Genomic DNA, 23,343 nt, shown 5'->3' with positions numbered 1-23,343 from the left:
GAATGAAAAGTAAACTGGAGATTTAATTAAGATTAAAACTTCCTCCAGAGCTTTAGATCATTAATGGTCAGTTTGTGAAGCCTGACTCATGCGAAAAGCAAATACCTGAGGGAGAGACGCCTCTCACAACATGCAGGTAAAAGTCAAAGTGAAGCAACATGTGTGACTTACTGTTTGCATGTGATCCTTTAACAGGCTGGGGAGGAAACTCCAGACACCTGACTGAAGGTGTGGCCACATCTTTACAGCTGTGCAGACCTGGATTTGACCTGGACTCTGGTGCAGCAGACACAGATAACGAGCACATGCAGCAGTCCTTAGACGCAGAGAGTTTCCACAGTCAGACCGGATCTGTGCTGCAGCCGGGTCAGATGGCTCACAGCGAGGAGCGGAACAGGGCCGTGCTGGTGTCTGTGTCGAAGTTTCACCCCGGGGTGATGCTCGGGCCGAGGCCTGGAGCCAAGTCCGACGCCAAGAGACTCCACCGCACCCTCAGCAAACTGGGCTTCAAGGTGGACATCCACAGTGACCTGAGCCGTGACGAAATCTACGACGTGTTTCTGAAAGGTAACAAACAACACACTGAAATGCTGTAAATCCTTCAAAACCCCGTAGAACCTCTGGGATGTTTAGAACCTTCTGTAGGCTCCTGACGACCCCTGAAACCTACAGGATCCTCATAACCTTACGAACAATTAAGACCAGCTGCAGACCAAGAACCAGACAGAACCTCAGTCACCACTCCTGCTGAACCTTCTCAGGGACGGACAACTAGGAGAACTAGGAGAACTAAACCAGACAAAATCAACAGACACTCCCAAAGGAATGACAAAACTTCTTTAGGGACTTCCAGAACCTCTGAAGTACTAGAAAGGTGAACACTTGAAGAACCGTATAATCCCAAAGGTCCCTTGAACCTTCTCAATGAAAACTTTCCTAGAACCGTCTCAGAGACTACGAGAACTTACTCCAGGCCTCTTCAACTAACTGATAAAACCTCCTAAACCGCCCTGAGAACCTCCTCTGTGCACTCTAGAACCAGTTATAACGTCCTGTAGATCCTCACACAGACTTTTTCAGGTGCTATTAGAACATCCAGTTTCACAACAGGTGCTCGTAGAGAACGGACAGGAAATGATCGGACTCAGTCTTGTTTTTCTGTTTCATTCTGAATAAAGACGGCTCCGTATGAAACCAAAGTTCAGCTGCAGGTTTATAGCTGCTTATCACTAATAGATAAAGACTGATGATGGGTCATGTAATGACGTTCTCACAGTTAGAAATAAACAAGTGAATAAACCAGAACTGGAGATAAAGGAAGTATTTTTTTATTAATTAATAGTGTTAATATAAAATGTGTGATTCTCAGAATGTGTCACGAACAACAAGAGGAGTTGCGTCACTGAGCATCTGTCACTTTGTGTCAACTCCCTGATGAGTAAATATTAAGTTTGAACTGAATGTTCTCACCTGTGCAGGTGAATACGTGCATACCAGGTGACTGCACCGCTCATTCCTGTCCGTGTTCCCGTCGTCTTTCTGCACAGTGACTAATAAACACTGAATGAAGTGTGGAATTAACCGTGTGTTTGTGTTGTTGTGTGTCTCTGCTGCAGAGAGCAGGCGGCCTGTGAACGACTGTTTTCTGGCCGTCCTGTCGTCTCACGGGGACGAGGACTGCGTGTTCGGAGCTGACGGGAATCCCGTCCGGCTGTCTCGTATCTTCAGATACTTTGACAACAAATCTATGGAGGGAAAAGCCAAACTGTTCCTCATCCAGGTGAGAAGCAGCAGGAGCAGACTTCACTGTCTCCTCACTTGAAGGATTTGTCTTCAGCACCTGTGTCACTGAGGACTCTGTCTGTCTCGTTGTCTCTGCAGGCCTGTCGGGGAGACGCTCTGGACGATGGCGTGGAGGTGGATTCAGGAGGTGACACCAGCGAGTGGAGCTTCTCACAGCATCTGTCTGTTCCCATAGACACGGCTGTGATGTACGCCACAGCACCAGGTAAACACGGGACCGTCCTCCAGCCTCACGTCTGCTGCTCCACTTCTCCATCAGCCTCTGCACAGTGTTTTCCATGAGGAGCAGGTGTTTATCACCTGTTACCGTGTCACAGTGTGCAGGGAGTTTGTGGAGCACGGACGATGCCCTGAGTCGACTGTTCTCTGTCACCTGAGATCAGAAAAGATCTCAGACGTGACCTTTAGACTTGTTCAGCTGTGACCTGTCTCCGTTTGAACCCTCTCTCTAACTCTCTCCGTCCTCTCCTCAGGTTACGCAGCCTTCATGCACATTACTGGATCCGTCTTCCTGCAGACGTTCTGCACTTTATTAGAGGAGGACGGAAACCGGAACCTGGAGCTGACTCGCCTGATGACTCGTCTCTCTCACCGTGTGGCCTACACCTTCCAGGCCAAAGGCCGGGAGCTGGGCGGGAAGAAGGAAATGCCGTGCCTCCTGACACGACTGACCAGGGAAGTGTTCCCGTTCGCTGAGCCGGAGAAAGACAGCAGGGCTGCCGGGATCTCGGCCACGTCGCTGATCAGCCCAGAAAACGTTAAGACGCGGACGCCTTCCATCAGTTAGACTGCAGCAGCAGACCGCACGAGACCGTCTGAGTGGATCAGGAACAATCATCAGCAGGAATGTAGCTGGATGAGAGGAGATGAGATGGAACAGCTGATGTTTGTGGACGTTCACAGAACCTCTTGTGTTTCCTCAGGCTGGAATCCTGAAAACGTCACGTCATGAAATAATTCATACTTACTGAAGGAAACTCGTGTCTGAAATATTTGGTCCAGATCTCTGAGGAAGTTCTTCATGTCTTTAGATTCAGAGTCAGATTTAAGTAGCAGGAATTCAGCCTGAAGATCACAAATAAAAAAACTACCTGTAACTGCAGCAGGAAGAAGACGGTCGAGTACAGTGGAGGGAAAAGTACTCAATTAGTCAGCACATTACAGAAATACTCTATCACAAGTAAAAGTCCTGCACTGAACATTTTACTTACAGTGAAGTATATTTAAATAAAAGTTAAGGTGCTTTTTATGCAGAATGGATCATTTTTACTTTTTTTAACTTCTATGTGTTTCATATGTTTAGAATCTGATCATCATAATATGAAGTACGGTACTTTATGTGCTGTGATGTACATCTGATTTTAAAAGTAAATATAAATGTACTAGTGTATATATAGAAATAAAAATATAAAGTAGCAGGAAATGGAAACATGAAAAGTAGAAATACCTCACAGTTATAAATACATATATATATATAAATATAAATGTTCACTCAAAAGAATGAAACCTGGACTTTTTTTTCTTGTCAGCAGAGAAAAAATTGAATTGAAAGCAACAATTTTAAGTTGATTTAACAGTAGATCTAAATAAATAAGAAATAGATCTAAATAGAACTGGATTGTGACATAATGACATGTTTCCAAAGTGCTTGTTACCTGATGTTGATTAAATCTGTTTCCTGCTGTGATGCTGAGATAACTGTTCTAATTGTACCAGACACTCAGAAGATCCTGTGACTTTTACTCAGACAGAAGCAGGTCGTGACGTAACAGTCACCGGACATGTTTGAAGTTATTTGTTAGTCATCGTCAGTAAACCCTGCACCACTTTTCCGTGTATCACTTTCAGTTTTGTAGTTCAATGAGTTCATCATTTCCAGACTGAACTTGTAATTTAAGGTCTTTGTCGTGTTTCCTTCTTCCAGCCTGATTACCTTCACTCACCTGAGACTGACCTCGATCTCTGACTAGCGGTTCTCTTAGACTACCATTCTGTTATTTCGGACTCTGCCTGCCCTGGACCCTGTCTCCCTCCTGATCCCCTTGTACTGTGAGTTCTGCTTGCTCCCCATCATTCCCCCTGCTCACAGTACCAGACCTGTACCAGACCTGTACCTGTATCTGCCTGATTCCCCTTCTCGGACCTGCTCCCCTTCTACCCTGTCTCTACTGGACCAGCCTGACCCGACCCTGCTTCCTGTCTACCCCTGTGGTTCTGTGTGGTTCTGTTTTTCCTCTTCTCTGATCTGTCCTCTCCCTCGTTGTTTCCCTCCCTGCTCGGACTGTTTGGACCTCGGTAGTGTTCTGACCTGGATTGTCTTTCAGTTGTGGATTTTGCCTGCCGGACCTCTGTAGTGCTGTTCCACTGTGTATGACCTGGATAACCCCCGACCTCCGAGATTGTTGGATTTATTGTTTGTCAGTAAAAAAATAGCTAAATTGAATTTGATGCTGTTGATAAATTTAAAGTTTTACTCTTTGTAATTTTCCTGGTTTTAACTTTATCTGATTTTCATCACAGTCACAAAACACGCGGTGATGGTGGAAAAAATAAGTGAAACTGGGTTTTAATAAGTGGTTCTTCCTGTAGCTGTGGATCAGATGTGAACAACATCCAGGAGGAACTGGACCGCTCCTCCTCCCAGAACTGATCCAGCTTGGACAGACGTCTTCATGTCTTCTGTTGGACTGAGGTCTGGTTCGGACTCGTCTTAAAAGAACTTCATTTTAATGCTGATTTAAGTGACTTTACATCCAGTACTCTAAAAAGTCAGAATCTATAATAAAACAATTTGTTGATCTTCTTTGTTTTTTGACTCTGAACCTGTGTAAAATATCACACAATGGAAAAACAACACCTGAACCAAACGATACCCAGAGTCTTCATTGTCATAATTTAATGATATAATCATGTAGAGGTGTCCTACATACTTACAGTTGAATTAAATTAACAAAACTAATATATTTACATTAAGCTAAAGTGAAAATGTCATTGACATCCTGTGTTTTTCGTGTATCACTTTCAGTTTTGTAGTTCAATGAGTTCATCATTTCCAGACTGTAATTTAAGGTCTTTGTCGTGGATCTGGTGTTTGGTATATTTGTCATGATTCCAGCCTCCTTGCTGATTGTATTTCCCCCCATGCCCTTATTTTGACGACTTCCTGTTTCCTTCTTCCAGCCTGATTAACTTCACTCACCTGATTGATTGTACCTGGTTTCCCCCAGACTACATATACAGACCTGCTCTCCTTCCTCCTGATATAATCATGTAGAGGTGTCCTACATACTTACAGTTGAATTAAATTAACAAAACTAATATATTTACATTAAGCTAAAGTGAAAATGTCTTTGATTGAAGTAAATACTCCTCACACATGAGTGAGAGGACAGAACAGGTGATCTGAGGTCTGTTCAGACTCTATTACTGGACGGCCCATGCAGATATACGAGCTCTGTCCTTGAACCCTTTAATACCGCAGCTCCTCAGTTCGAGTCTTGTGCAGGAACTTTATTAAACCACTCTTTATTATAATTAACACATTAAATACATTCTTTTCTAAACCTGACAGATGTACAGTAAGTATAAATAATTTCAGCAGACGTTTCCATGACGTGACGTTGTCTTCAGGATTCCAGCCTGAGGAAACACAAGAGGTTCTGTGAACGTCCACAAACATCAGCTGTTCCATCTCATCTCCTCTCATCCAGCTACATTCCTGCTGATGATTGTTCCTGATCCACTCAGACGGTCTCGTGCGGTCTGCTGCTGCAGTCTAACTGATGGAAGGCGTCCGCGTCTTAACGTTTTCTGGGCTGATCAGCGACGTGGCCGAGATCCCGGCAGCCCTGCTGTCTTTCTCCGGCTCAGCGAACGGGAACACTTCCCTGGTCAGTCGTGTCAGGAGGCACGGCATTTCCTTCTTCCCGCCCAGCTCCCGGCCTTTGGCCTGGAAGGTGTAGGCCACACGGTGAGAGAGACGAGTCATCAGGCGAGTCAGCTCCAGGTTCCGGTTTCCGTCCTCCTCTAATAAAGTGCAGAACGTCTGCAGGAAGACGGATCCAGTAATGTGCATGAAGGCTGCGTAACCTGAGGAGAGGACGGAGAGAGGTCACAGCTGAACAAGTCTAAAGGTCACGTCTGAGATCTTTTCTGATCTCAGGTGACAGAGAACAGTCGACTCAGGGCATCGTCCGTGCTCCACAAACTCCCTGCACACTGTGACACGGTAACAGGTGATAAACACCTGCTCCTCATGGAAAACACTGTGCAGAGGCTGATGGAGAAGTGGAGCAGCAGACGTGAGGCTGGAGGACGGTCCCGTGTTTACCTGGTGCTGTGGCGTACATCACAGCCGTGTCTATGGGAACAGACAGATGCTGTGAGAAGCTCCACTCGCTGGTGTCACCTCCTGAATCCACCTCCACGCCATCGTCCAGAGCGTCTCCCCGACAGGCCTGCAGAGACAACGAGACAGACAGAGTCCTCAGTGACACAGGTGCTGAAGACAAATCCTTCAAGTGAGGAGACAGTGAAGTCTGCTCCTGCTGCTTCTCACCTGGATGAGGAACAGTTTGGCTTTTCCCTCCATAGATTTGTTGTCAAAGTATCTGAAGATACGAGACAGCCGGACGGGATTCCCGTCAGCTCCGAACACGCAGTCCTCGTCCCCGTGAGACGACAGGACGGCCAGAAAACAGTCGTTCACAGGCCGCCTGCTCTCTGCAGCAGAGACACACAACAACACAAACACACGGTTAATTCCACACTTCATTCAGTGTTTATTAGTCACTGTGCAGAAAGACGACGGGAACACGGACAGGAATGAGCGGTGCAGTCACCTGGTATGCACGTATTCACCTGCACAGGTGAGAACATTCAGTTCAAACTGTGTTAAGACATAAACTGTGGCTGTTTATTTTATTTATTAACACTACACAATAATGCCTTTCTGCCTACAGTCCTGTTTTTAACTGGTTTACATGACCAATATTCACAAACGTGTTTTTCATTTATCAATCAAACTCATCCTGAACTCAGCGTCTTTCTTTTCTGGAGTCTTATTTACAATTCTGCTTCTTCCAAGAAGCAGATTTACTCAATTTAACCACTTTGGGTTTAGTGGAAACCACTTAATGATCAGACTTATTAGTATCAGCTCATAATTTGTGAACTTTGACTCAAACACAGCAACATGATGATTCATTTGAAGTGGTCTATGTGTCCACGTGATGATCAATGAGTCACTATTCCCTCTCTTTTAGCTCTGGTTTTGGTCTCAACACCTACTCAGTGTTCCACTATGTTGACATCTGTTCTTAAACTGCAGAGATATTCTTTCTGCTTCCTTTAACAGTTTGTAGTAATAATAATGTTATAAAATCAATTAGATATAAATAAATGTCATAAAGACATCAGGTGGTTTAACACGTCAACAACTTTACAACATTTAATAAAACTTTGTTGAGGAGGACATAGAATAAAAATGAAACCATTAAATATCTAAAATATAATATTAAAGCTAAATAACTGTGTGTGTGTGTGTGTGTGTGTGTGTGTTACCTTTCTTGAACAGATCATCGATTTCCTCACCGCTCAGGTCGGTGTGGATGTCCACCTTGAAGCCCAGTTTGCTCAAGGTGTGGTGGAGTCTCTTGGCGTCCCTCTTGGCTCCAGACCTCCTCCCTAGCTTCACCCCAGGGTCAAACTCTGCCACAGAGACCACCACGGCCCTGTTGCCCTTCTCCCTCTTATCCATCAGTCCCCTCAGCTGTAGCATGGTTCTTCTATGGCTGGTTGTGTCTCCTGCTGCTGTTTGTTCTGTGGACGAGCTGATTTTTGTGTCCGTTACATCAGACACACCCATCTCTGCTCAGCAGTAAACATGGAACCACACCTGTGTGACCACATATGGATTTTCCTCCCTGTGTCACACCGTGTTACATAACTGGTATACTTCATGTGACTCAATCTCTCTACACCCCTTCCTCAGGTGTCGAGTCAACACTTACTGGAAAACGCTGGACGGTAAATGTGTCAAAACCTTAAGTTCACAAACAAGCTACAACAACTAAATGAATCTTGTTTTGAAGTTATTTTCATCAAGGCACTAACTGTCCATACATCTGCATCAAATAGGACAAATACTTTTTCTTATTATTGCAGAACTTGCCTTAGACTTTTTGTATTTTTACGTTATCTTCAGTGTCACAGTTATCCGTTAATGTTTGTCTGTACATCCTTGAGTACATTGCAAACAGGAATCTCTAAAAGCTGATTTGGCTTCATTTTCATGTGAATACTGTTCACAAAAACACAGTAACATGTTAAAAACTGGACTCGTGTTGGAGCCCACAGAGGACATTTGCTAGTTTTCATGGAGATGTCATTCAGTTAAATTTGACAAGAGTCTGGCAGCAGGATTTGAGCTGAGTTTTTTCTTCCGGCTCATTCGGCTAATGAACTGTAGATACCTGGTAAGTTCCTGTCACACAGGCTCCAGCACACAGAAAACAGACTCCAATAATTTCCGCTCCTGGTTTGTGAGTCATTTGTCTAAGATTTAACTCGCTTGCTCAAACACAGAAACTATGCATTCACAAATCTGTCAGTCAAACCTGTCAGTGTGTGATGTGCTCAAACACCTGATTAGAGCTGATCAGGTTAAATCAAGTGACTGAAAAGATCTGTCAGTTTAAATATGTGCTGACAAACAGGATGATGAATGTGTCTGCAGCAATAATCACACAAACAGAAATCTTAAAGTACTGTAACACCACTGGGGAAAACACGGCATCCTTTAACAAGCACGACACATAAATAACTCTAACTGCTGTCAAGATAAATAAATCAGTGGTTAAATGAGTAACACCTTAAATGATGATTGTATTTAATAAATATTAGAAATAATTCAACATTTAACCAAACAATAAGCAGATTTAAGAACATGTTAATGTGTTTATCAATGTATTTGTCAACTGTTACAACTTGATTACTTACACATACTTTATTTATTTTCTATGTTTTAATTAATAAGTGATTCATTCATTTATTTATCAAGTTAATAGATTTATTTTCCTGCTTTTACTTCAGTAGTTAGTTTTGTGATCTGATTATTAAAACTAAATACAGTTTAATCATCAGACTTTATTGGTTCCTGTGTAAAATTAAATCACGTTAATTAGCAGTGTGAAAAAAGAATTATTATTATTATTATTAGATTTTAAACATATAATCATCAAAACAAAAAGTGCAGAAACCATTAGAAAACAAGAATACTACACTGAGTAATATTTTAAATGCAGTACTTTTACTCGAGTATTTTTACACCGTAGTAAAAACTTTTATTTAAGTAAATAAATAAATAGTTAGTAAATAATCGGAGTACCCGGAAGTAACGAGATTACCTTTTCTCTACGTCATCAACGTGCGCCTGCAGCCGGTACACAGCCCACAGCTGCTTTCGGTCCGTTTTCAATACAGAGCTTTGAAAGTCTGTGAGGAAACAACATGGGAACTGTAGGAAAGTGTGATTTTAAAGTGTTAGTCAGTCATTCGCTTCTTTTAGCTGGTGTGATGAAGTCGTAGCTGCCGTTTTTATAAGGAATCAGCTGTAAACAGACGAACTGTGGTCCGCAGCTACACGTGGCAACAGGGTTCAGTGTTTTAGCTTCGTTTTAACAGGATTTAGATCGAAGAGTAACTTGAAAATGTCTCGATACAGTAAGAAAAACGGAATACCGGACAGGTACGTAACGTTAACAGTAACCAGCTGTTAACTAACGTTTAGTCTTCAGTCTCACATATGTCGAGTGAACGTTGAACCTGGAAACTAAAGTCATTCATCAGATGTTTGAGTTTTGTTAATTCAGTCTGCTGAGAGACTCTAAACTGGTGTCAAGGGACATAAATACACTTTGAACTAACTGTCAACTGTTATTCTCTCTCTCTCTCTTTAACTTTTTACTTGGATAAAAACAGAAACTGATTTTTGTTTGCATTAGTTAGTTTGTTCCTTATCAGGAAAATCCTGAGAACTAACTACTTTAAACTCACTGACCTCTTCATTAGGTGTCCCACCACCTCATTCATTTTAAATGGTGTGGCCAAAACATTAAAACCACCTCTTACTAATGGACTCCAGTATGACTTCAGTAGTAAACACACAGTAGAAAAATCACCTTTCAGACAGTTTCAATTTAAAGTCTGATAAGTTATGGCTGAGCTGCTGTATTGTACATGTGTCCAGGGAGTGTAAACAGATTCAAAGGTGTGAACAGACAGTGACAGTTGTTCCCTTTGGTCCACTGTGTTACATAAAACACAAAAATGACAGAATCAGCGTTATTTGATATGTGCTTAAAGTACATTTATTCATTTTGTCTATTTAAACCATTCACGTCAAGTTTTATTTGTAAAAGCTTTCGTGTGTTTTCCAACGAACATGATTAACATGACAATAACAACTGTTTTCTCACTGACAGATGGTTGGATTACAAAGCTGTTGGGAAAAGACTTCATGGAACAAGATTCATTGCCTTCAAAGTTCCCCTGAAACAGGTCAGGAATCACAGCTGGCTCAAACCTCTCACTTTACTCTGTTCACTGATGTGACAGCAGCTTCTTGTAGTGAGAGCATGGCCGCTCATTAAAAACTGTTTTCTTTAGTCTTTGAACCAGCAGGTTCCACGATCGGACGTCTTTGGTCCCTGGGAGCTGCTGGACACCCTGAAGAAAGAAAATCAAGAACTTGGTTTGATCATTGACCTGACCTTCACCGAACGCTACTACAAACTACAGGTAAGAATAATGATATTAAACTTTATTCAGGCAAAATGAAATGAAAGCACGAAGTCAAGTGAAAACAGTTAACAATGATTTTTAAAAATGATAAATGTATGTGTCTGATTTGGACACAGGGTCGTTAATGTAATAATTGTATTTGTGTTCAGGACTTACCAGAGTCGCTGCTGTTTTTAAAGATCTTCACGGCCGGTCACGAGGTTCCCAGTGACGGAACCATCCTCAGCTTCAAGCGTGCCGTTCGTAGGTTTCTACATGACAATGCAGATAATGGTGAGAAACGCTCTGGGACAGCTGCTGCTGCTACAACAGGAAGTGTTAATAAGGTCATAATTTCCCCTGGGAATGCAGAACATGTCCCTGTTACTTTTAAAAATTAAACTGGTTTCTTCTAATATCTGCCAAACCTTTTGTTAGACTAAGAAAACCAGGAAGTAACCGTTGTGTTATTTACAGACAAATTGATCGGAGTCCACTGCACGCACGGTCTGAATCGCACCGGTTATCTGATCTGCAGGTATGTACAGTATGAAGTGAGCTGCTGTTGTCTAACCAGTTCCTGTGAACAGTGTTTAACAGCTGCTTCCTTCCTGCAGGTATCTGATAGATGTTGATGGGATGGAACCCAAAGAGGCCGTAGAGTGTGAGTAGTAATACACTGAGTTTTAAAGATGTTTAGTGAGGGTAGATCAACTTAAATCTTCATTCTTAAATCTTCAGTGTTCAACTCCTCACGCGGCCACGCTATAGAGAGACAGAACTATCTTGAAGACCTACAGGGTGGACCAAAGAGAAGGTGATGGAGAGATGTGTTGTCCTATTTACTGAAATCTGATCACAGCGGTGTCTTTATTGGCTGCACTTCACTCAGCTGCATGTCTACATTGTGTCTCACTTATGTACATTATGCAATTAACAGATCTGTATGAGAAGTTGCCCGGCTTCTCTGAGTCACAACATGATATGTTTATTTTTAGATTCTGACTAAGATGCAATAGACTACATACACTGCAAACAGGAGCTGCTAACAACACACAGCTTAATTTTGCTGGTTGTGTCTTTTCTAAACAGCAATGAGGGGATAGAGGAGCCTGAGAAGGAGCCACAGAGGGGCTGTGCTGCACATCGGCCAAGTTACACGTCACTGGAGAGCAGAGACGACAGACGGCCGCGCTTCAGTGACTCCAGGTACCACAGGTACGTAGGTGTTTTTACAGCTGAGGCAGCGTCCTGTTCATTCCCGTCATTTATGATAATATTTTAAGAACTAATTCAGCTGAGATCACGGTCGAACTTTACCAGACAACAGAACTTCAGTGTTTTCTCAGGTGTTGGGGTCATCAGTGGTGTACTGCTGTGTTTTTGTTTCTTCTCTACACACGTTGTATTTTAAAGTAACTCTGTGTATTTATACTTCACTGTTGTTGGATTTCATCACTGGTAGAACTTCACACCACCACAGTATTAACTAGTTTAACTTGGTGAGTGTTCGTCTAGCGCCATCATATGGTCGATATTTGAATGTGTCCAGTCATCTAGTATCATTTCACCTCAGATCAGAATGATCAGATCGGACTCTGATCCAGGTCAGAGATCCAGAGAACAGAGCTGCTAAAAGTAATAAACGTCTGTTTCTTTCCTCCTGCAGATCTTTTCCTCCACCCTCACTTCACCGCCCTTCACACGACGGCCTTCTCCCCGATCCACCGTTACTCCCTCCGCCTCCTTTTTTGCGACCACCCATGGGAGCCCATTTCCACCCATATCGATGGGCCGCTCCTTATCCTAACAGACAGTGGAGCAGACCCCCCTTATCAGCAGAGAGCAGGTCCAGATACACTCCACCTGAGCCGGAGTGGAGTCCAGACCCCCACTTGTTGGAGGACAGAAGGAGAAGACCTCCCCCTCCTCTCCTCCCTCCCTACTCCCCCCACTGGACCAACCAGGTCAACAGCTTCGATGGACCTGAGGAGGAGTGGGCCGGTCCCAAAATGAGGCATCACTACAGACACACACACAGAGTGAACGGATATGACCAGTACTAGTCTGACCAGGAAATAAACTCCCAGTTACTCAGAGCTGCAGCAGAACAGACTCATCTGTCTGTGATGTTTAACATACTGGAGGTTCTCCTGTTCCGATTGGTCTGAAATTACTAAACGTTTTTAAAACGTTCTTTAAGATGGGTTCCCACTTTTTAAATCTGTCCTGAAATAATACTCGCATGTCCGTGTGTAAATTGAAAGACTTGTTTGGTGATTGTAAGATTCCTTCATGAAGTGATTTCAGTGTAGAGGCCAAATCTGAGACCTTCCAGGTCGTGAGGGGTCGAGGAAAACTCCCAGCGCACGTCCACGTGAAGTGTTCGAGCTGCGATCTCACGTTTACATGTTGTTCAGACAAATAAACCAACCAATGAGCGGCTTCCTGTTGCTGCTGCTTCTGTTCAGAGCTGTCTTCAGGTGCGGTTTACACATCTGGAACAGAGTAGGAACAGAAACGTGCACATCTGCAGCACAAGAACGTGTCCGTCTGAGGGCAACTGAAAAGTGGGATGTGGCCTTGACTGATGGGCGACAGAATCTACGGTGCTACTTCAGTGTAAAGTGGCGATCGGTACAAGTAGCACTTCGGCAGTTTGGTGTTAGAGCGACCTTAAATTTTGCTTTATCTCTTTATATAGATGGGGGGGGATCAGATGTAAACATGACATTTTAGTTTAATGCTAAAATGCTCCTGGCTGCAGGTTTGTGCTCCTGTGTGTTCACGCTGCATCTTTAACTCAGCAACATGAATTCCTGGAGGAACGTCAGCCAGAATCACACAACGTTCTCCTTTGTGTTGAACTTGTTTACGATCAGCTGAGGTTTGTCTGAGTCAGTTAAACAGCGTGGATCTGTAGGAAAGTGTTTATTAAACCACTGAACTGCAGACAAAAAGGAACGAAACCAGAGAAAAGACGTAAAATCTGAAGTTTCTCAGTTCTAAATGTGCCTTGTTCATTCTGACTGTAACTCGACGCCTCTCTGCCAAGAAGAATAAAAGCTGCTGTGTGTTAGTTTTCTTTTGTATTTATTGGACTGTTTTATATTAAATGTTTTAATTTTTCTCACCAGCTGCCTGAGAGAAGCAGAAATACTGTGTGTGCAGCAGGTTTGAAAATTAGGAGCTTCATTTATTTAGCCTGTTATAGTTTGAAAGTGCTGATTAAAAATTACAAACAGACCTTTGTCTAATATTTTTGTACTTTTTCTGTCTCACTTGGGTCATTTTGTGTATGTTCTTAATTTTTTGCTTTCACTCTTGATCATGTTTCTTCTGTTTCATCTGTTTTTGATCATGTTTTCTCAGGTTTGAACTGTTTTGGTCGTTTTGCTTCCAGCTTGCTCATAATTTGTCTCCATTTAGATATTCAGCTTCTCTTGGGAATCATTTTCACAACTAGAAATAGAAGAGGTTGCGTGGTGGGCCCCCAGTCCGCTGGCCCCCAGTCCGCGGGCCCCCAGTCCGCTGGCCCCCAGTCCGCGGGCCCCCAGTCCGCTGGCCCCCAGTCCCCGGTAAAGGCCCATGTCCTCTTTTCAAACGTGTTTCTTCGTGTATAATGGAAACCAAGGCTGTTCACAGCTGTGTTATTGTTGGATTCATAGATATTCATTTCAATGATCATCATCCTCCAGCTCCTCAGCGTCATGCTGTGCGCTCACGGCGCATGCGCCAAGGCTGTCACGACTCGGACGCTGCTGCAGCTTCTGCAGGTGAAACATGGCGATGAAGGCGCTCAGAGGGATGGTGAACGGAGCCATGAGCGAGCTCTCCTCGGCCGTCAGCGGCAACAGACCGACGGCAGCTCCGAGCGCCGCCGCCGCCCGGGAGCATGTGATGGCCGCTAGACGGGATTACATCTCCCAGCCCCGCCTCAGTGAGTCCGGGTCTCAATGTGAACCAGTGCACCAGCTGAGGTAGGAGGGAGACAGGCCTGAGTTCCACAGATCCTGGTCCTATCGATCACTTCTGATCGATGTGATCTGCAGGGACTCGAGTCGACAGCTGCTGTGGTTCAGTGAATACAGCATCTTCACAATGAGCTTCAGTCTCACAGAAACCTGGTCTTTACTGCACAGAGGCTCTAATTAGATGAATGATAAGAAATATTAAAAGGGAACAGGAACCTTAGCAGGAGACAGTCTCTGCTAAATCTAAACATTTAGCGCTTTAATGCTAATTAATTGTATGATAAGATCCTGAATTAACATTAACAATAAGAAACAAATGAGGTCAAATATTAAGAAATAAAGAGTTGGTACAGTTTTATTTCTGTAAAGTAGAATCAGTGGTGACGTTTCAGTTAAATCATTGATAATGAAATTAATTGACAGTTGCAGGTTTGTGCTGAGCTGAAACTCTCTACTTGAATGTGTGTGGGCGTCATTTGGATAAAAATATGTGAACCGTGCCGCTCTCTGCTGGTTCTACTAGCAGCTCAGCCAGTAACATGAAGCTGCAGCTGATATGACACAGGTTTTATTTACATTTAAGTATTAAATCAATGTCTATTAGTGATGAATCCACAAAACATCCACGTTTGTGTTCCTGTCAATTAACTGAACAAAATACAACATATTAGTATAATGAAAAACTGGAGCTGTGTTTCCTGCATCCTCAGCCTATAAAACAGTGTCCGGAGTCAACGGGCCGCTGGTGATCTTGGACCAGGTGAAGGTAAAGACCTGCACTTTTTTTAGTTTGGAGGTTACTCGCTCTTTTCTCACTCGTGAAGTCTTCACTTCTCAGGACAGTGTGTGTTTTAGTTCTGACACATCATCTGAATTTGTAGTAACACACATATCTCAGGTTTTCCTGGGACTGACTCTTGTGGTCTCCCTCCAGTTCCCGAGATATGCAGAAATCGTCCATCTCACCCTGCCTGATGGCACCAAGAGGAGCGGGCAGGTGCTGGAGGTCACCGGCTCCAAAGCTGTGGTGCAGGTAATTTCTGCTTCTGTGCAAAGTCTACATCCAAACTTATCTCTATTTGTCCAAACAGGCTGTAGTCAAGGACTTTGGCTGAAATGTTGAGCTCAGTTTATTTTTGTCATTATCTACATTAGAAGCGTTAGAGGGACAGTTTCTGACTGTTGTTGAGAACGTGTGAATCTCTCCTGACACCGGTCACGGCTTCACTGCTCTCTGCAGGTGTTCGAGGGAACTGCAGGTATCGATGCCAAGAAGACCAGCTGCGAGTTTACTGGAGACATCTTGAGGACGCCCGTCTCTGAGGACATGCTGGGTACGACAAACAGCTGCAGCTTCGCATGCGTTCAGCTTTAGATTTGTAGAAATATGATGTTTGGTGATGATGTGGCTGCAGGTCGAGTGTTTAATGGATCTGGAAAACCCATCGACAGAGGACCAGCAGTCCTGGCTGAAGACTTCTTGGACATCATGGGTATGTTGAGCAGTTCTACCTGCTGTCAGCGTGTGTTAATCATTTTCAACCAGTGGTATAAGACGTTCACCACAGTGTAGAAATACTGTGTCAGAACTACACAGTACAAAAATCTGACACTGTTCATGTGTTGTGTCTGTGGTTGTTTGACTTTTCATATTTTTCATGTTTCAACATCCCAGAGTTCATTTAAAGGACAAAAAACAACCACAAAGACTCAAAATGACCAAAAGAAACACAAGACACGGCCACAATAGCACAAATAGAGCAGAAGTGACCTCTGCGTGTTTGTACGTGACAGGTCAGCCCATAAACCCTCAGTGTCGTATCTACCCTGAGGAGATGATCCAGACGGGCATATCTGCCATCGATGGCATGAACAGCATCGCCAGGGGGCAGAAGATACCCATCTTCTCTGCTGCAGGGCTGCCGCACAATGAGGTACACTCACAATCACACCTACACTCTCGTACACGACATGAATCTATTAATGCTCAACCACATGTCTCTGCCCCCCCCCCGGCTTCAGATTGCGGCTCAGATCTGTCGACAGGCCGGTTTGGTGAAGAAGTCCAAGGATGTGATGGACTACAGCGAGGACAACTTCGCCATCGTTTTTGCAGCCATGGGGGTGAGAACTCAAAGTCAAAGTCAGTTACATGTTCAAGACAGCGAAGCATCTCACACATGAACCTTTTCTCTCTCCCACCAGGTGAACATGGAGACGGCCAGGTTCTTTAAGTCGGACTTTGAGGAGAACGGTTCCATGGACAACGTCTGCTTGTTCCTCAACTTGGCCAACGACCCCACGTATGAGTGTCACCTAAAGATTCTTGATTTGGAATAATTTAAAAGGAAGTGAAGGAGTAAACCTACTCTTCTGTTTCCTTCACTTTATCAGAGATTAATGTAACAGGTCGACTCACAGAAGACGTCTCAGTATTAATCTGCTCTTCTCATGTAGGAGCAGCAAGACCCCGTCGACTGAGAGTTACTCAGACTGTCCTGTCGTTCTTTTTGTCTCCTTCTGTAATAGTTTCGGTTATATCCTTTGTCATCTTGTTTCTCGTTGAGTTTAATAAGTGATAAAAACATAACCATTTAATCTAAAAACCGGTGGAAATAAAACCAAACTTACTGAATTAAAACCAAACTTACTGAATTACTGATGAATACACAGATTGAACTCTCTTCTCTGTTGCAGCATCGAGAGGATCATCACACCTCGTTTAGCCCTGACAGCAGCAGAGTATCTGGCCTATCAGTGTGAGAAACACGTCCTCGTCATCCTCACTGACATGAGCTCCTACGCAGAGGCTCTCCGAGAGGTGGGCCACGACTTTAGCGCACTTATTCTGAAATGACAACAGGAAGACGTGAATTGTGCTTTGACTCTGTTATTCGAAGGTGTCTGCAGCCAGAGAGGAGGTGCCGGGCCGCCGAGGTTTCCCCGGCTACATGTACACAGATTTGGCAACTATCTACGAGAGAGCTGGACGAGTGGAAGGACGTAATGGCTCCATCACACAGATCCCCATCCTCACCATGCCCAATGACGGTACACACACGTGATCACACACACATGCACACACACTCTCATCGCTCAACGACCAGTGATGTTTTTAGTTGTGTTGCTTCTTGTGTTCTCAGACATCACTCATCCTATTCCCGACCTGACTGGTTACATCACCGAGGGACAGATCTATGTGGACAGACAACTTCACAACAGACAGGTGAGAACGAGCAGCAGCGCAGACGTGTTCAGAGTCAACACAGCTGAAGCTCGACCTGTAGATATGAACATGGGACGTGGTTCAGATGTAAAAGAATCATTTTAATGATGATTATAATAATAATAATGATTATTTTGTTATTATTTATTTTATTTATTAGCTCTTTAATAAATCATAACCCCCCCCCCCCTCAGATCTATCCTCCCATCAATGTGCTGCCGTCTCTCTCTCGTCTAATGAAATCTGCCATCGGGGAGGGAATGACCCGCAGAGACCACTCTGATGTTTCCAACCAGCTCGTGAGTGCGCGCACACACACACACACACACCAACACACACACACACACAGACACAGACACACACACACACACACACACACACACACCAACACACACACGCACACTGTTTTTTTCCATCCCACTCTGAAAGTATGTGTGTGTGTGTGGCTGTGTGTTTGTGTGGGTGTGTGTTGTGTTTGTGTGTGTGTGTGTGTGGGTGTGTGTTTGTGTGTGTCTGTGTGTGTGTGTGTGCGCAGTATGCCTGCTACGCAATAGGGAAGGACGTCCAGGCCATGAAGGCAGTGGTGGGAGAGGAGGCTCTGACAGCTGATGACCTGCTCTACCTGGAGTTCTTGACCAAGTTTGAGAAAAACTTCATCTCCCAAGGTGCAGTGGGGCAGTAAAAATATTAGAATTATAAATATAAGAGGTAATTTAAGGTGGAGGATTGATGCACAGAGACTAAACTGTTAACTTACGGGACATTAAATCTCATCTATAACTTTGAAAAGTTAAAAGGTTTTGTACCTTCATGTTTCTGTGTGCAGGCGCCTACGAGAACAGAAGTGTGTTTGAGACTCTGGACATCGGATGGCAGCTCATGAGGATCTTCCCCAAAGAGATGCTGAAGCGGATCCCTCAGAGCACCTTAGCGGAGTTTTACCCCCGAGAAGCCAAACACTAACCCTGTGACGTCATCTGTGTCTCTGCCAATGCTGCTGCTTGCATCCGACTCAGTGAACCCTCACTGCGCTCATACAGTGAAGTGTTGTGCCGTCACATATGATGTGATGCTGTAACCGCCCTCGCACTTTCATGCGGCCTTGACAACACATCATCCCTGCTTAAACTCCCAGAAACACGAGGAGGAGGAGGAGGAGGAGGAGGAGGAGGAAGACGCTTCAACATGTGTAGATGTTTGTTTACGGTGTGAATGTGAAGAACAGTCTGTCGAGTGCAGAGGAAGAGATGAATGTTCTGACATTTAAATTATTTGTCATGTCTCTAATTAGCAAATGATCACATAACATCCAAAAACACAAAAACCAATTAGCCACACAATGAGAACGAAGTGCAGCCAAGTAACAAACTCCACGAAGCTGCTGTGACCTGAATTCCTAAACTACAGCTGGACAGACGCTGTGCAGACTGACCTGATTTACCTGAAGTGCTCGACCTTGAATACTATACTATATATATGTCTGTAGTTTACACATAAGGTTTAGATGTGTTGGTGTTCTACATGTAGCGTGTCATCAAACGTCGTGTTGACCATTTTCTGCACATCTGTGATCTGGTTCCCGTGAAATATGGAGCTCGACGAGCTCACAGGTCTGAACATTGTGTCGTAAACAGGTCACAGTGACTCAGATGAAGAAAGGAATGATGAACACAGATGATCAAAAACTGGTCAGTACGCTGCTTGAACTGTGTGTACGGGGATGTAATTAATTAATTAATTAATTACTAGTGATGCTCAGTGTGAGCTCCTCGCTGTCGTCTGTCCAGCTTTAGAGAAGGTGTCAAGTTTCAGGACTGATGATAGATTCGATGGAAAGGATCACGTCATGTGCGTTTTGATGCTGTGATCTTTTCATCTTCTTCATACAACACTATTTCTAGCAGGTTATTCTGGGATGTCCATGAAATCCCCTTTGTTTCTGTAACCGAGCGGTTTTTGAGGACATTGTGTGATGTGACTGTGGAGCAGATCACTGCAGTGTTTTACAGTGGCGCTTGGATCTGAAACAAACATTTAAATGTTTAATGTGAATGTGTTCTGCTGTATGGGACTCAGGAGTTCTCTGGACCAGGAACCTCTCAAAGACTGAGCTACTTTTACTGCTAAAATACTTTAATGATTTAAAGATTTCATCTTATTTTTAGTTCTAAATGCATCTATTAAAAACACTAAATGATTTAATGACCACACAAACTGACATCATTCATGTGCAACAACATGATACAAGATCATACACACACATACAACATGATTATTATGATAGAGTGGGATTTAACTCCTCGTCATATTAATAATATGCAACCAGAGAACTTTTCCCAAAAATAAATAATTTATTCTGTGTCCAAAAGTGACAAAGAGCAGAGTGTGAGTCAACACGTACCTGTCTGAGCTCGTTGTAGTTCATTCTTGTCCCCTCATTAGGCCTCTGCACTGTTTGGTCAGCTCACATTTCTGTCCTTGTACACCCCCGATGACTGGGACACTTTGACAGTTTGTCTTGTTCTGTCATGAGGTACAAGGCCCTGTTTGGAAAAATGTGATTTTCACATTTGACACAAGCTCTTTAAGAAATTCATGTCTGGAATAGAAAAGCCAGAAGATGAGAGTTCATGAGATTAAGCATGTTTAAATGATAATAATATGTGTGAGGAGTTTAATGTGCCATCATTCCTTAAACGCTTGATGTTGTAGTTCCTCATTCTGATTGTGATAATTATTTTGTGAATGTGTTATATTTCTGTGTGATATGTCCTCAAAGTCTATATTTTTAACAGTGTGTGCATATTAAGTGAAAATCAGCTTGCATGTGTTGTTGAATGTTTCCTGTTGGTGCCTCAAACATCAAATGAAATAAAGAATAAAGATAAAGATAAAGATAAAGATAAAGATAAAGCTCTGGTCAGCTGTGAACAAACACATGAAGGAGAAGACGCTGCTTCTTCTTCTTCTTTTTCTTCTTCTTCTTCTTCTTCATCTTTTTCTTCTTTTTCTTCTTCTTCTTCTTCTTCTTCTTCTTCTTCTTCTTCTTCATCTTTTTCTTCTTCTTCTTCTTTTTCTTCTTCTTCTTCTTCATCTTTTTCTTCTTCTTTCTTCTTTTTCTTCTTCTTTTTCTTCTTCTTCTTCATCTTCTTCTTCTTCTTCTTCTTTTTCTTCATCTTCTTTTTCTTCATCTTCTTCTTCTTCTTCTTCTTTTTCTTCTTCTTTTTCTTCTTCTTCTTCTTCTTTTTCTTCTTCTTCTTCATCTTCTTCTTCTTCTTCTTCTTCTTCTTCTCTTCTTTTTCTTCTTCTTTCTTCTTCTTCTCTTCTTCTTCTTCTTCTTCTCTTCTTTCTTCTTTCTTCTTCTTCTTTCTTCTTTCTTCTTCTTCTCTTCTTCTTCTTCTTTCTTCTTCTTTCTCTTCTTCTTCTTCTTCTTCTCTTCTTTCTTCTTTCTTCTTCTTCTTCTCTCTTCTTCTTCTTCTTATTAAAACAGCATTCTGTTTATTTATTTAAGGTTTGTTCATGAAACAGGCTCCAAGTTTACATCAGCTGATGTAATAATTTATTTTTCTACATGTATAATTTGTGAACCATTAACAATTAGTTGACAGGAAATAGATTGGAAACTAATCTTATATTATATATCAATACAATTAAAACATAGGCCACAGCTTTAGCTAGTAAACCTGTATCATCAAACTAATTCAGCTCAAACATTTCTGATTGTTTCTCTTTTATTTGATAAAGGTATTTAAACAGTGGGCGGGGCTACACAGGTGTTCACTGTCGTCATCACCTGGAGCGACTGGTTTATTTGATGTAATATTTACTAAGTTAGCTGTTAGCATGTTAGCATGTGGAGCCGCTCAGGTGTTGTAGTGAGAGCAGGTAAACAACAAACTAGTCTCCAGGAAGGAAAAGAAAAAGACTTCAAAAGGTCTTCAGACAAGGTGAGTGACAAAAACGAGTTTGTTGTGTTTAGTTTAGTTTGTGTTGTGTTGTGTTGTTTGTTGTGTTGTTTGTTGTCTTGTGTTTGTTGTGTTGTTTGTTGTCTTGTGTTTGTTGTGTTGTTTGTTGTCTTGTGCTTGTTGTGTTTTTTGTTGTCTGGTGTTTGTTGTGTTGTTTGTTGTCTTGTGTTTGTTGTGTTGTTTGTTGTCTTGTGCTTGTTGTGTTGTTTGTTGTCTGGTGTTTGTTGTGTTGTTTGTTGTCTTGTGTTTGTTGTGTTGTTTGTTGTCTTGTGTTTGTTGTGTTGTTTGTTGTCTTGTGTTTGTTGTGTTGTGTTGTTTGTTGTTTTGTTTTTTTGTCTTGTGTTGTTTGTTGTCTTGTGTTTGTTGTGTTGTGTTGTTTGTTATTTTGTTTTTTTGTCTTGCGTTGTTTGTTGTCTTGTGTTGTTTGTTGTCTTGTGTTTGTTGTGTTGTTTGTTGTCTTGTGTTTGTTGTGTTGTTTGTTGTCTTGTGCTTGTTGTGTTGTTTGTTGTCTGGTGTTTGTTGTGTTGTTTGTTGTCTTGTGCTTGTTGTGTTTTTTGTTGTCTTGTGTTTGTTGTGTTGTTTGTTGTCTTGTGTTTGTTGTGTTGTGTTGTTTGTTGTTTTGTTTTTTTGTCTTGTGTTGTTTGTTGTCTTGTGTTTGTTGTGTTGTGTTGTTTGTTATTTTGTTTTTTTGTCTTGCGTTGTTTGTTGTCTTGTGTTGTTTGTTGTCTTGTGTTTGTTGTGTTGTTTGTTGTCTTGTGTTTGTTGTGTTGTTTGTTGTCTTGTGTTTGTTGTGTTGTTTGTTGTCTTGTGTTTGTTGTGTTGTTTGTTGTCTTGTGTTTGTTGTGTTGTTTGTTGTCTTGTGTTTGTTGTGTTGTGTTGTTTGTTGTCTTGTGTTTGTTGTGTTGTTTGTTGTCTTGTGTTTGTTGTGTTGTGTTGTTTGTTGTTTTGTTTTTTTGTCTTGTGTTGTTTGTTGTCTTGTGTTTGTTGTGTTGTGTTGTTTGTTATTTTGTTTTTTTGTCTTGCGTTGTTTGTTGTCTTGTGTTGTTTGTTGTCTTGTGTTTGTTGTGTTGTGTTGTTTGTTGTTTTGTTTTTTTGTCTTGTGTTGTTTGTTGTCTTGTGTTTGTTGTGTTGTTTGTTGTCTTGTGTTTGTTGTGTTGTTTGTTGTCTTGTGTTTGTTGTGTTGTTTGTTGTGTTGTGTTTGTTGTGTTGTGTTGTTTGTTGTCTTGTGCTTGTTGTGTTTTTTGTTGTCTGGTGTTTGTTGTGTTGTTTGTTGTCTTGTGTTTGTTGTGTTGTGTTGTTTGTTGTTTACCTGCTCAGTTCTGCTGCTGTTGTTCTCTCTGGTTTTTGGTTCTCAGGTCTCATTGTTCTGCTTTATATAAAAACTATATAAAAACCTCAGGAACTGTAATATTTACTGACGTAATAACCTTTAAATGAATCTTCCAACTAGTTAAACCTCTTAATTTTGTTTGTAGTGACATCAGCTTGTTTGTGTTGACAGGTAGTTACTGGAGTTTCAGTTCAGCCCATCACAAATGTAAAAGGAACAATACCAAGTTTGGAAATACTTTGTTAATGTTGCTCATGTTCTTCA

General features: G+C 42.4%; 4 protein-coding genes across 5 annotated transcripts; 3 read left to right on the top strand and 1 right to left on the bottom strand.

The window, feature by feature from the left end:
• The first annotated feature begins 84 nt into the window (after window positions 1–84).
• LOC113158254 (caspase-3-like) lies at window positions 85–4,102 on the top strand. Of its 2 annotated transcripts, XM_026354017.1 has the most exons (5): window positions 85–136; window positions 249–567; window positions 1,617–1,780; window positions 1,882–2,008; window positions 2,277–4,102. In XM_026354017.1, the coding sequence occupies exons 1-5, from the start codon at window positions 131–133 to the stop codon at window positions 2,588–2,590; spliced, it is 930 nt and encodes a 309-aa protein (XP_026209802.1). In that variant the 5' UTR covers window positions 85–130; the 3' UTR covers window positions 2,591–4,102. The 2 variants fall into 2 exon arrangements, with proteins under 2 accessions (XP_026209802.1, XP_026209801.1); XM_026354016.1 differs by having other exon boundaries at window positions 130–567.
• A 1,026-nt stretch (window positions 4,103–5,128) lies between these two features.
• Window positions 5,129–7,626, bottom strand: LOC113159242 (caspase-7-like). The gene is made up of 4 exons (XM_026355841.1): window positions 7,366–7,626; window positions 6,362–6,525; window positions 6,134–6,260; window positions 5,129–5,892 (listed from the first exon to the last, which is right to left on the bottom strand). Exons 1-4 carry the CDS (start codon window positions 7,580–7,582, stop codon window positions 5,579–5,581), a joined length of 822 nt encoding a protein of 273 aa, XP_026211626.1. The 5' UTR covers window positions 7,583–7,626; the 3' UTR covers window positions 5,129–5,578.
• Window positions 7,627–9,228: 1,602 nt separating this feature from the next.
• dusp11 (dual specificity phosphatase 11 (RNA/RNP complex 1-interacting)) lies at window positions 9,229–13,830 on the top strand. Its single transcript, XM_026353636.1, has 9 exons — window positions 9,229–9,550; window positions 10,287–10,362; window positions 10,471–10,602; window positions 10,755–10,878; window positions 11,062–11,122; window positions 11,202–11,248; window positions 11,326–11,401; window positions 11,677–11,802; window positions 12,254–13,830. Exons 1-9 carry the CDS (start codon window positions 9,513–9,515, stop codon window positions 12,648–12,650), a joined length of 1,077 nt encoding a protein of 358 aa, XP_026209421.1. The 5' UTR covers window positions 9,229–9,512; the 3' UTR covers window positions 12,651–13,830.
• A 484-nt stretch (window positions 13,831–14,314) lies between these two features.
• Window positions 14,315–20,679, top strand: atp6v1b2 (ATPase H+ transporting V1 subunit B2). The gene is given in 15 exon segments (XM_026353722.1): window positions 14,315–14,360; window positions 14,363–14,524; window positions 15,269–15,324; window positions 15,493–15,591; window positions 15,799–15,892; window positions 15,974–16,051; window positions 16,353–16,492; window positions 16,581–16,682; window positions 16,764–16,861; window positions 17,256–17,379; window positions 17,459–17,609; window positions 17,702–17,784; window positions 17,979–18,083; window positions 18,320–18,449; window positions 18,611–20,679. Coding segments are annotated over 15 exon segments (1,605 nt in total). The 3' UTR covers window positions 18,748–20,679.
• Window positions 20,680–23,343: the final 2,664 nt, after the last annotated feature.

This window comes from Anabas testudineus, chromosome 12, assembly GCF_900324465.2.
Source record: "Anabas testudineus chromosome 12, fAnaTes1.2, whole genome shotgun sequence".
NCBI classification, from domain to species: domain Eukaryota; kingdom Metazoa; phylum Chordata; class Actinopteri; order Anabantiformes; family Anabantidae; genus Anabas; species Anabas testudineus.
This window is presented reverse-complemented; position numbering and strand designations above follow the sequence as displayed.